At 35.7% G+C, this 13,104-nt stretch overlaps 2 protein-coding genes across 5 annotated transcripts in view; one reads left to right on the forward strand and one right to left on the reverse strand.

The window, feature by feature from the left end:
- Positions 1-13,104, forward strand: part of LOC129758694 (protein bride of sevenless) — a 77,669-nt gene that overhangs the window by 29,822 nt on the left and 34,743 nt on the right. The window lies entirely within an intron of this gene.
- On the reverse strand, positions 5,777-7,173 carry LOC129758704 (uncharacterized). The gene is made up of 4 exons (XM_055756296.1): positions 6,617-7,173; positions 6,434-6,561; positions 6,026-6,131; positions 5,777-5,964 (listed from the first exon to the last, which is right to left on the reverse strand). Exons 1-4 carry the CDS (start codon positions 6,732-6,734, stop codon positions 5,936-5,938), a joined length of 381 nt encoding a protein of 126 aa, XP_055612271.1. The 5' UTR covers positions 6,735-7,173; the 3' UTR covers positions 5,777-5,935.

Below are 13,104 nucleotides of genomic sequence, written 5' to 3' on the forward strand. Positions count from 1 at the left end.
CCTTGATCGAAGCTACAAAGATAAGGCAACATCTTCTGCGTAGCGGAGGTCAGAGGTGCGCCGCGAACGTGTGTAGGATACCCCAACGTCGGGGGGTATCCGAGTAGTTCCGCTTCCTAAGAGGGAAACTGCGGGGATAAGACTTTACCTTCCTCGTAGCGGATCTCGAGGGAAGAGGGTTAACCACTGTCGGGGGATACCCACGGGTAGAGAGGCTCTCGACGCCGGGCGAGCCTCTCGAGTCGGTGTAGGATGTCGTCACCGTCGGGAAACATCCGAGTCGTAGCGTTCCAAGTCCCGAATGTGTGCCGTGAAAGGCGCGAGTCTAGGATAAGCTGCTCTCGATTTGGCACACAACGGGCAGGAAAATCCGCGGGCCAAAAAATCCTTGGGTTGCCAACCAAGGGGGATAAAGAAGACCGGACAACGGTCGGAGTAGACTGACCCCATCGACGGGGGGCTGTCGAGTAGAGTGCGTCCGACCCCACGGTTTGAAGTTACAAAGATAAGACAATACCTTCTGCGTAGCGGATGCCGTGGGTGCGCCGCGTTCGTGAGTAGGATGCTCCACCTTCGGGGAGTATCCGAGTGGAGCGGTTCTCAACGACAGAAGCTGCGGGGATAAGACATGACCTCCTTCGCAGTGGAAATCGTTGGGAAAGGGTTATTCCATGTTCGGGGAATACCCACGGGTAGAGTGGCTCTCGACGCCGGGCGAACAATTCGAGTCGGTGTAGGATGACGTCTTCGTCGGGAATCAACCGAGTCGTTGCGTTAAGTCCCGCGCGTGTGCCGTGACAGGCGCGAGTCTAGGATAAGCTGCTCTCGATCTGGCACACGACGGGCAAGGTGGCAAACTTCGAACCCTGAAGATAAGAGGTCGGGCTTCGAGTCGTTAGAGGAGAGGTCAGGCCTCAAACCTTCAGGCGGAGAGGTTTGTGTGGTCAACCCCGAGTCTTTATGATAAGAGGTCGGGTCCCGAGTCGTAAGAGGAGGGATCAGGCCCCTTACCAACAAGAGGAGGGGTACAAGTGGTCACCTCGAGTCATTACGAGGAGAGGTCAGATTTCAAGTCGTTAGAGGAGAGATCGGGCCTTGAATCGTGCAGAGGAGAGGTAAACCTCGAGTCGATGCGAGGAGGGGTCGGATCTCAAGTCGTTAGAGGAGAGATCAGGCCTCAAGTCGCGAAGAGGAGAAGTTTGTGTGGGAATCGCGAGTCATTGCGAGGAGATGTCGGTTCTCAAGTCGTTAGAGGAGAGTTCAGGCGTCGAGTCGTAAGGATGAGAGGTTTTGCTGAAAGTGGTCTCGTTAATGAGTATTGCCTTTGAGCGCATTAGCGCGAATAGACCTCCCACTATTGAAGCATAGTGTACTAAACAGTTCGAGGTGGGAACCAGGTCTGCGGCCCCAGGTATATACGGAGTATATCATGAGTCTTCCCATTGTACCCATGGACCCAGAGTAGCAAACTGGGGGGACGCGGTGGCTCGCCGTGCCTTGGAATACAATCCGTAAACCGGGATTTACCACCTGTGGTTACCACCTAAAAAAAAAAAAGATCGATCCTATTCTTCACTGATGGATCAAAAATGGATAATAGAACTGGGGCAGGGGTGTTCGGACCCAGACTCAGGATCTCAATTCCTATGGGAAACTGGCCAACAGTATTCCAAGCTGAAATTCAAGCAATTCTAGAATGCACTTTAGCCTGTTTGAAAAGGGGATACAGGTACACAAGTATCTGCATGTTCTCTGACATCCAGGCTGCTCTCCGAGCACTAAGTACGTTCACATGTTACTCCAAACTAGTTTGGGAGTGTATAGTTGCACTAAGAAACCTGGCCATAAGGAACAGAGTATCTTTATTCTGAGTACCAGGCCACGGCGGTATCCTAGGGAACGAAAAAGAAACTGCAGAGCATCTTCTATGCAACTGCTGCGCCCTCCTAAATAGGAGAGAGCGTGTACTTGGGGCAAAGTTAATAAGCGCACAAGACATATGGTTGCATATCAGCCCTAAGAAGGTTATATCTTACATCTTTGATATCATACCCGATTGGGATAAAATGCTTAGTCAGCAATCAACTGTCACTCCAATCAATAGTGCGGGTGAGCCTGACAGCATATGGTAACGCGGGGTCGATGTTATTCGATGTTAGGCAATATTTTCAAAATGAATATTTTTTAAATTTTAGCTTTCTTTTCTGCTCATTTGAAAGCTGATTTATTGTAGGATGAAAATAAAGATCACAATTAATTGCTTTGCAAAGTCAATAAGTTTATTGATTTAAATAAACTTGGCAAAAATATTTCATCAAATATTTTAAATAAATAAAGCTTGCCATTTTTTAATAATCTTCAATTGATACAGATTTTTCACTGTGAAATATTTATAACTTTTTTTTCATGAAATTCTCAACTTCTTCTCATCGAAAATCAAAATTAGCTAAAAATAATAACATCAGCAAGAATACACAATAAAGAAGGAAATGGATTTCTTGCATCTCCTTCTTACCCATAATTATCATACTAACTCAAAAATAATAAATTTTACTGATGAAATGTATTTAAACCTTCAAAACAAATCACAATGGAAGATTCAAATCAATGACATTTTCGGTAAGTCATTTATAAATTTTTCAAAATCATGTTTCTTGTTCTGAACTAGAAATTTTCTTCAAAATAATTTCAAAGCAGTCCAGTTTTGAAATTTGAGATTAATATTCCCAAAACACAGATTTAGAAAAACAAAATTAATTCTTAAATAAATGTCAGATCAGGTAAAAGTTTGACCATATTTTCTATTATTCATCTTAATTTACAATTTTATCTTCATTTTCAACTAAAGGATTGAAGCACACATTGTTTAAAGAACACCTGAAATTCAGAATTGAAAAATACAGACGAACTTATCAAAATTTTTTATTGAAATTGTTTGACTTTAAATTCAATAAAATACTTAAAAACTTGGTAAATTGATTTGAAAATTAAAACAAAAAATTGAGATTTAAAGATAAGTTTTTTATCATTTAAGAAGGATTTTTTTTTATAGAATAGAATTGATAAATCAAGGGAGAAACATTTTGATGTTTATGTTTTCATTATTGATTTGATAGATTTTAGCGTCCTGAACTCCGTCGTATCCCTCTGATTCGTCGCAATTCAAGAATGCATGTTTTAGAGCCAAAAAATCACTTTCCACTTTAATTGGCTACTTCACATGATAAACTTAAGCTTGTGAATTTATTTTCTATCACAAATTTGTCACTTTTGAAACTATTTCTTAATTTATTTGATATTGAAATCGCGAAGTGAATTGAATTATTGACGCACTCCGCCATATTGTAAAACGAACTTAGTGATCCCCCCAGCGTGTTTCTTTGTTTTATCGCTTCCTATCAATGCATATAACGATCAAAATCATAAAATTCGACAGAAAAGTGTTGAAATAAAATTAGAAAAATGGTATCAAACTAAGCTGAACTATATCAATTTGTCAATATTCGAATGAAATCGAATAGCTCGGGCCCCATAATTTGTCGTAATTTTGCGACAGGAATAGGAAACTGTTTTGCAAGAATTGGAACTAGACCGGTTCATTTTTACTATTTTTTGCCGAACACAGTCGGACTCATAGAGAATGAACATAATGGATTTCCAAGTAATCACAACACAATACAGTAGTTTTGTTTATTTTGAAACTTGGAACTTGATGCGCTGGGAGTTAAGTGCAAAAAGTCTATTTATATTGTTAAATTACTTGAATGTATTCAGCATTGCTTATAATGCATGGTTTCAAATGAACAAAGAATGGATGGATTTTTTAGCTTAGTGGTTGGTGTTTTACAAATTATTTACTAACAGTATCGTGCAGAATTAAATAGACGTTTGAGTGCACGCAACAATATCTCCAACTTTCACATTTCTAACGTTCAACTCCAATAAAATTGTTTCTTCAAAATTATTTCATGTTTTAAGATTTGATTTTTTTGGTTCTATTATCTGATGATACTAAACCTTTCTCAAGTGTTTGAAACATGAGATACATCAATTATTTGAAAATTAGACTTTTTAAGCTTCTTGCATTCAAACTGCAATATCGCACATACGACCAAACCTTTGTTCTACAGAATGGTCACTGAGAGATCCTTGAAAACTAAAACTTAAACTTTTCTCCAGTTTTCAGAAATTCTCTTAATGGGGATCAACTCGAGGAAAAAATTTCAATTCCTGGACCAAAAACCTCAATTTTTATTGAATCTACGATGCATGGAAAAACGATGCAAAAAATTCCCGTTGAAGGTCAAAATGACAAGAGAATTTGGATGAATGGATCATTTAAACTTTGAAATAAGAGTTTATGAGTCTCTGGTTTGGATCTCAATACAATTTTAGATGAAAAATCGGTAGATATGATTTTTTGTACATATAATCGTTCAAAATTCAACAAAATCAAACCCGCTTATATTACAATTTGAATGAAAAAAGTCGAAAAGTTTAATTTCAGTTAGATTACTCTACGTCATTTTCCAAAAATTTGAACCCAAACAACAAAATGTTAAAATAACGAAGCGTCAATTCCGGAAAAAAAACATTTTTGCAAAAACTTTTATCGCTCGCAAAAAAACTTGAATAGATGAGCTGAACCAGTCTAATGCACATTACACGCACTGAGCAAAATCGGGCTATAAACAGTATTAGAAATTTTAGTGTTTTTGCACTACTAGAAAATCCAATACTTTTTATTAGTAAGCGCAAAATTTTACGCATATAGTTTAGCGTTCCGATAAATTTTATAGGAATTTCCAATGAAAGTTATTCAATCTTAATTCGATAAAAATGATTATTCTAGACAATGAAATGAATGCAATTAATTCCTTTTTCGAATTTAAATTGATTTGTTAGGAAAAATGAAAGATCTGCGTTTAAAACATATACAATTTTATTAATCACTTCTATCGAATCTACAAGTCGACAATATTTTTCTTATTTTATAGTGTCCACCTGATTTGTATGTTAATCTTTTTGAATCCAATCCAATCTTCTCAAAAGAACGGATTTTAGGTGAAGTTATGATCCTGCGAATATGGTGCTCTATCTTCACCTGGACAATGGGTTCTCCAATCACCTGGCGCATGGTTGTTTCAATAGCTATGATCAAAACCATCAAAGAATGTTTGGAAAGCGCTGACCCAGACAAGTCGGTATCGAATTTTGAAAACGGCGAAAGCGCCAAGACCTTTGTTTTGAGAAAAACGCATTCCAAGTTTCAGAAAATAAAATCAATTTCCTATTTAGCTGCATACAATCATTTTCCTTAATAAGTCGCTAAAACGCTTCCCAATTGATTTAATTTTATCACCCGATCGATCAATATAGCTTTTCCGTACTAATTACTTCAAAAAATAAATAAATATAACTGTGGGCCCTTTTACCACAGACTGGTGCTCTCATTTTGTTCATTCGCCAAATTGTAGCGCCCTGTTGCATTTCAGAATGACTGTTCGCCCTTTGGATCACTCATTAAAGAAGCAATATTCAAGCAAATTTCGGCTTTAAAGCGGGTCCAAATGATCACATTAACACATTAGCACATTCAACGATCTTATAAATGCTGATTTGTGCTTCTCCTCGTCCTGGGAAAACAAATTTCAAAAACTTCAATGCCCTTTTCCATCTCGAAATAACTATTGGCCCTTTTGTTCGCGACGAAATTTTGAGGGGAAAGGGGCGAATGAACTGTGGGATTACACACTCATAAAAAAAGCTATTCGCCTTATTTAAAAAATTAAATTTAATTTCACTAAAATAAGAAAAATTAAAAGGAGATAATATTTTCGGATGTAAAATGAAGAGTTTAACGCATTTATGTGATTATCTGGATTTGTTTACAGTTGGCGCATTCGCCGTATTCAAAATTCGATACCGAAGTCATTTATGGTGGAGCATTTTTTTCCGATTTACCTAAAAAGAAAAATCTAAATTAGATCTTAGCAAAATAAGAAAAAAAAATACACAATTGTACCGTCAGATGCAGTGAATCCGGGAGGCCTATCGCGTATTCGATGCAGGGTGCAGCTACCGTTGTTTATCGAAACTTCAGATCTGCTCAAAGAACACAGAAAGCGTACCTACATGAATAAAAGTGGAATCAATAAAATTTAGAATTATTAATTACATGATGAAATTCTGATAATAATATTTTGATTAGAAAATAGAACAGTTTTCAGTTATCTAATAGGAACTGAAATTATTTATCAACAATTAATCTTATAGCGGAACTGGCGGTTTCAAATTTGAATTCATAATAAAAATCCATATTCATCAATCTGAGTTCCGATACCTCAATTTTTGAGACTCGATAGAGGAGCTTTCGGTAATGCTAACCTTTTAAAACAAATTGATCACAAATAGTATGAAATTTTAAACTTACAAATTCCATCACCATGACATTCCGAGGACATTTTCGGTACCATTGAAATCGAACCCGGGGACTCAGGTCTCTCGAAAGGGGGAAACTTTTGTTCGAACCATTCTGCTTATTGACAGACCAGGAGCAACCTTGAAATACAAAAAAAAATGAGTATGTAACTATAATTGGTTTTTAAAATCTTACAATTTCTACAGCCAACAGATGATTTTTCCGGTTGAATCGACAGTGCCATGGAACCGGTCCCTTTCACGCAATTCGGTGGATTTGAATCTATCGGAGGAACAACATTTATTCCCGTCATTCACACAAAGTGAAATGATGACCATGTACGGTGATGTTATTATTTCTGCCGCCTCTACGCGACCCAGTGTTTACTTTGTTTCAAAGCGCTCCGATATTTGTCCGGCAAGGTGGTATTACCAAAATATGACGGCCAATTTCGGTGCTTCGGGTCTAATCTACTTTAGGTTCGATGTTGAAGGAAAAGAAGAATACTCTTCACAATATCACAAATCAATGCCTGAAGATTCAGTTCTCTAGAGGACGGAAACCTTTTTTCGACCGATTCCGCTGATCCAAAGACATCAGATTTAACCTTGAAAAAAAAAACCATAAATAGTATTGATATTTTCAAAACTTATTGGTTATTACAAAACTTACAACTTCTACAGCCAACAGATGGAATCTGCGGATGAGCCAACAGGGCCTTAGAACCGGTCCCTTTCGCACAATTATGGAAATTCGAGTCTATCGGAATAACAGTTTTTTTTCGCTGCCACCACCGCCAAATTCGAAAGTTCGCTGCCGATGCCATCTCCAGTACCGCAATTGAGTTGTTTCTCACAATTTAATTTCCCCGACGATTATAGATGCTTCCACTGCCGCATCTACGCGGCCCAGTTTTACCTTATTTGGCGGAACCGCTACGTTGGGGGTGAAGTTTGTCCTTGCATCTGTACTGCCCTACAGTACTGAGGGTTGAAAAAATGAAAATTTCCGCCAAACTAGAAAGCTGCTTCACTTACCTTCATTGCTTGCGTTGCCGTGTTCCCCGGTGCACTTATTCTTCAGTGCTTCTTTGGCTTTTTATGATTTTTCTGGTCAAATTAAAGGATTTTCCGGAACCGTAGGCTCAGATGCCTCGTGTTTTTTTTTCTCTATATATGACACCAGCAGCAAATAAGACACACTTTACCCAGATGCACGAATTTTTATATTCGTTCTATGATCATTAACGTACATATCTTTCTAAAATCGTTTGTTGTTGTCATTCTAAACAAGCAAAGACACGGTACGAATCATGATTATGAACGTATCCGGAACCAACTAATTTTGACGATTTACGGTACGGTACGGTTTTTGATATTGCGGGCAAAATATAAAAACTATTTACAAATAAATATGTGAAAATTAATGGATTTTCTAATATATTTGATTAGGATTATTAGGCACATGGTATTCATTAGATTTTCCTATACATTTTAGTATGTTTTTCATCAACATAATACACTTGTAGAATTTATTGGATTTTCCAATAACTTGTACTGGATAAATCATTACTTTGTATCTGAGCGATTAACATTAAAAATTAATGAAATGACCCAGTAAATTTTATTTCCAGATTTGGTTCAGTGCGCATCAACGTGGCGGTGCTTTGTGTCGATATCCTTCGCCAGGGTTCCCACATGCATAATAATACACATGTTGACAAAACGCAAGTGTGATTCTGCCTCTCCTCAAATGTCTTACTATTCAGTCTCATTGCGTAGAAAAATATATAGTACTATTAAAAATGTTGATGTTCTTTAAATATATTCAATTACTTTATAAATTTGAGCCATGTAATTTGTGAAAAATGTCTGTTTGAATGTTATAAAATCTTATTGTACAGACAATTCCTGGTTCATGGCAGCCCAGTCCGTTGGAGAGTGTGTTGGTACAAAATACATTTGCAAGGTGGATTCTATTTGTAAGGTCTAATATTGTGCTGCCTGCAATTGCTTTAGCCAAGCAATGGTACCTAGCTACAAAAACGCTACCTTGGGATTTCTTGGCAAGTCCATTTTATTGCGACTTAGATCTCATTCGAACTTTGCAGTTATCCTGTGCGGTTGATCCGTGCAAAGTAAATAATCGCATTTGTATGAACCGCAACCGCAAAATTTCAAAACTATCTCTCATGAGGGAGGAATAGTTTGAGACAATTTCGGTAGAATTGAATAGAAGGTATAATACTTTGCTGCCTGCAGATGCATTAGCCAAGCAATGGTAGACCTTTTTAGAATAAAGCTATCCTAGTTTCATAGCTTATTGCGACTGGTTACTCGAGAGAACTTCTGCTGTTATCCTGCGCGGTTGATCCGTTCGATGTAAGCTGATGCTAATTGCATGAACCGCAACCGCAAAATTTTAAATGTATTTCTGAAGAGGGTGGAATAAATTGAGACAATTTCGGTCTCCTTGTACGCAGGGATGCCAGGTGTTGAGGAGTAAAAATCTGGACAATTTTGAAAAAAAGTCTGTGTGTGTCTGTGCATAGGGAAGATCACAAATTTGGTACTAAACAAAAAAATTGACTATGCGTGTGAGTGGGATGAGGGGAGGAGGAGATGGAGGTTATCCTGTGGTATTCGGGTTGATTTCGAGTTTAGAACTACATAACAGTGTTCCCTACCACGTACCATGCCAGTCTTATCTAAAAAAAGATTTGTTTAATGAACGATTGGTCAAATACCAATGAATACAAGCGAGATTTCAGTCTAATCTGGCACTTACGGATCAAACCCGATGCATATATCGCATTGCATTACAAACCCGATGCATATACATATACGATGCATATACATTCATCACTCAAATTTGAAAGTCTATAAAATCTGGGCACTCTCAGCAAAAATCTGGGCAAAATCTGTGTCTGACCAATATCTGGACGAAGGGTCAAAAGTCTTGGTTTTACAGACAAATCTGGGCACCTGGCAACCCAGCTTGTACGACGGAATTAGGAACTTGGTACGACAATGGAGGAACTTGAATGAGAAAAATAAATCATAAATTGACTCAAAAGTACGTAATGGATTGATCTATTTCCTACATAGTTTCATAAAACAGTATTCGAAATATAGTTCAATGAATAAATATCAGTTTCAAATCAACATGCAAGGCAATTCTATTGAATTAATGAAAAAAGCTTCCTTAAGCCGTTGTCTTAGGTACACTTACCCTATCACATTTAGTTTTGGTGATATGGAGCTATAAAAAGTGTCAGTTTTGGGTGCAATCGATCATTGAAAACTGAATAACTATCAAACCTACATCTAAGAAAAAGCTAATTCTGATTTGGTTTATTATACTTTATTCAATTAATGCAAAAAATTGCATTTTTAGATTCAGGGTACTCAAATTAGTCAAAATTACGTTTCAAATTCATTGCACCTCGGAAAAACTTTGTGGCCATGTGTAATTTATCAAAACCTTTTTCAATGTGATGTTGAACATTTAGAAGAACAAGGATTTTCTTAAAATCTTGGCTGAAATTGGTTTCTGGAAGAATATTTCATATCAGCATAACATTTGTAATGACATAACGTGCCCCGCCGTTCGCACGGCCTTGACTTAAGAATAAATACGCAAAACCGATAATTAAAGACAAACTTCATTTCAATCTTATTTGAATTTCCTGGATTATTTATTTTGTTTTCCCATACCATTTTTCGTACAAAATTGGAACGCGTAAAACGCTTATTCAAGTATCAGTCAAATCATCTCAAATTTTACACGGATGCTTGGTGGCCCAAAGGCATCCAGAAACATTGGGAGCAAAAAGTCTATTTTTGCAGCCCTTTTCTTTTTTTTTATGCATTTCAGTATTCTTCCCGCATGTATCCGAGGCGGTCTAATAGGGGCTATTTAAAAACTTGACAAACTTGGGGCATAATATTAGAAATGATTGATTTTGAGAAGAAATACTTTTAAATCTTGATTTTATGCATACCATATGTTCCACAAAAATGATAGCTATAAACATATGATAGACATAAACAAAAAAACGTGGGACTTAATATGTAAGACAAAAGATAGTTTTTAAATTATAAAAAATTATTCCTAGACGCGTTGAAAATCTGAATTGGATTTTTACAAAAAAATGGAATTATTGCAAAGTTTTAAACCAATCAAATTTGTTAAGAGACGCAAACAAAAATTTGTGAAAAAATTGAATCCTTAATGAATTTTTATCTTATTTTATGATATTGTTTTGAGTTTCAAACTAACTCTGATTAAACATAAAATAAACAATGAATAAACAATCAAAATTTTGAAACTACGATGTCTTGCAATTTGATACCTTAATTAAATTTACAAATTGATATTTTAATCATGAATAGAAATTTAAACTTCGAGTTAAATCTGAATCTGAATTTCAAATTTTAATTCCAAATCTGAATTCTTATTTTGAGCTTGAAATAAAATTATGGATTACTGAATTGAAATCGTTTTCTAAATCTTAATTCCAGATGAACATTCCAAAAAAATAACTGAATAACTGAATTATAACTGAAATAAGGAATTATTTTTATCAGAATCCTTAACCAGAAATCTCTTATTTCAATTTTTAATTTTTGATATTCAATATGAATACTTTCTTCAATTATTTATTCGTTATTCAACTCGTGAATTTGAATGAAAATTCCGAATAATGAAATTATTTCTGATATTTTCATTTGGGATCACCATTGTGGAACTTTTTCAAGTTTCAATTCTGCATCAGAATTAAGGGTAAAAATTTAAAATTGAAATCTTGAAATGGATTTGTAATTTTAAATTTATTTTTTCATGTTCCGAAATGATAAGTTTCGAACATGAAAGGTGAATCTAGTTTTAGTTTGAAATGCAAAACCAAGATTCGTATTAGAATTTTGTCCCAATGATGATCCACATTACAAATTAAGAATTATAAACTAGGACAGGGCCGTAGGAAGAACCGACTCACGGGGAGGGGTAGATTTTTATGACAATTTTTCCTATAAAATTTTGGCTTGAGCAACGCATACACAAAGAATTGCGAAAAAAATGTGTAGGTGATATTTAATTATTTAAGTTGAAGCTATTTTATTTTAGATCATAAAGAAAAAAGTCCTAGGAGTTGCCAATTGGAATGGAATTGGAATTTTGAAAAATATGGAGACTTGTGATATAGCGCAGTTTAAAAGTCTGTTTCCTCCTGAGCTTTTGTTTTGAGTTCGAGCCCAAAAGTCAACATCGAACAGAGTTTATTTGTATTTGTATTTTTATGACTGTCCACCAAATAAATTGTTAATGAAAGTCGCAAATGGCACAAAGATGTTAAAACGAATATAACAAGAACAAAAATTTAAAACAAATTTATAAGGGATTTTGAAAGATTTCATTTAAAAGAAATATTTTTTGTGTTTATTTAAACAAAGCAAGCGTATTCTTTTTAACCACAAGCATAACGATTTTAAGCATTTGTATAAAAGTATCAAATATTCAGAGATAAGAGTAACAAATCAAGTTTACGCTTCAAATAGGTATTATTTTCTGCTCTTGTAAACTCGAATAAAATTTAAGATTTTTGTTTGAATTTAAAAAAAAAAGTATTTACCCTCCAAAGCTGTTCGTGTCAATATGACCCGAAGCGCACATTTCAAACATCTTTATCATCATTCCAATATACTGATGAACTGGTAATTTTGACAGATCAAATATGTTCTATGAAAATAATGATAAAGTTAACGTCAAAAAATTAAAATTTTAGTTTTGGAAATCGGTTCATTGGGAAATGAAATACAGCTTAACAAAGCCAAAATTGGATGTCGTTTTTTTTAAGTAAGATTTTTTTCTACCGGAATATCTGCCATAGCGGTCGAAACTTTCATTGGATCCCAACATAACTATACATTGTCGGATAGATGAATTCTTCACGATTTCATACATCAATGAATCATTTAAGTCTGTATTTAAATGATTCATTGATGTATGAAATCGTGAAGAATCCATCTATCCGACAATGTATAGTTATGTTGGGATCCAATGAAAGTTTTGACCGCTATGGCAGATATTCCAGCTCAATTCCTCAACGAAATTTTCCGCTGAACAACTTTGTCGAAGACAATAACTTCGTATCTATTTAGGAAAAAAAGTTATTAGCTGTTTAACAGGGGTATGTCTTTTCGCATTGATTAACAATAAATTCAATCGACATCACTGCTTGAGCCTCGCGAAGTGTTGTATGGAAAGCAGTCACGCAATACCTCGCTAGGCACCCAGCAGGGATGTCAATTGAATTTATTGTTTATCAGTGCGAAAAGACATACCCCTGTAAAACAGCTTATAACTTTATATCCTAATATGATACGAAGTTATGGTCTTCGACAAAGTTGTTCAACGGAAAGTTTTCTTTAGGAATTTTATAAATTGGCACAAAAATCATCAGCTGGCTCGGTTCCACAGACGAAACAAAAATGATGTTGATTTTTTAGTACAAAATATTCAATTTTCCCATACAAACCTGAAAGTTCAAATTTACTCATGTAAACGTTACTTAAAAATTCTGCAAAAAATTATGGATGAGTTTTGGACCAAGACGGAGCTTTTAAGACCCCAGGGTTTGAGAAATTCCAAAATGACCCCAAATCGACTCAGTCCATTGAACA

This window comes from Uranotaenia lowii, chromosome 3 (assembly GCF_029784155.1).
Source record: "Uranotaenia lowii strain MFRU-FL chromosome 3, ASM2978415v1, whole genome shotgun sequence".
Taxonomy (NCBI): Eukaryota; Metazoa; Arthropoda; class Insecta; order Diptera; family Culicidae; genus Uranotaenia; species Uranotaenia lowii.

Bases quoted from the DNA above. Each gene is read 5' to 3' on its own strand.
- LOC129758704 (XM_055756296.1), bottom strand. From the start codon at position 6,734: ATGACGGGAATAAATGTTGTTCCTCCGATAGATTCAAATCCACCGAAT. The intron at 6,562-6,616 runs GTAAGATTTTAA...TTGTATTTCAAG, and splicing joins ATCTGTTGGCTGTAGAAATT to GTTGCTCCTGGTCTGTCAAT. The intron at 5,965-6,025 runs GTACAATTGTGT...TTTTCTTTTTAG, and splicing joins CGGATTCACTGCATCTGACG to GTAAATCGGAAAAAAATGCT.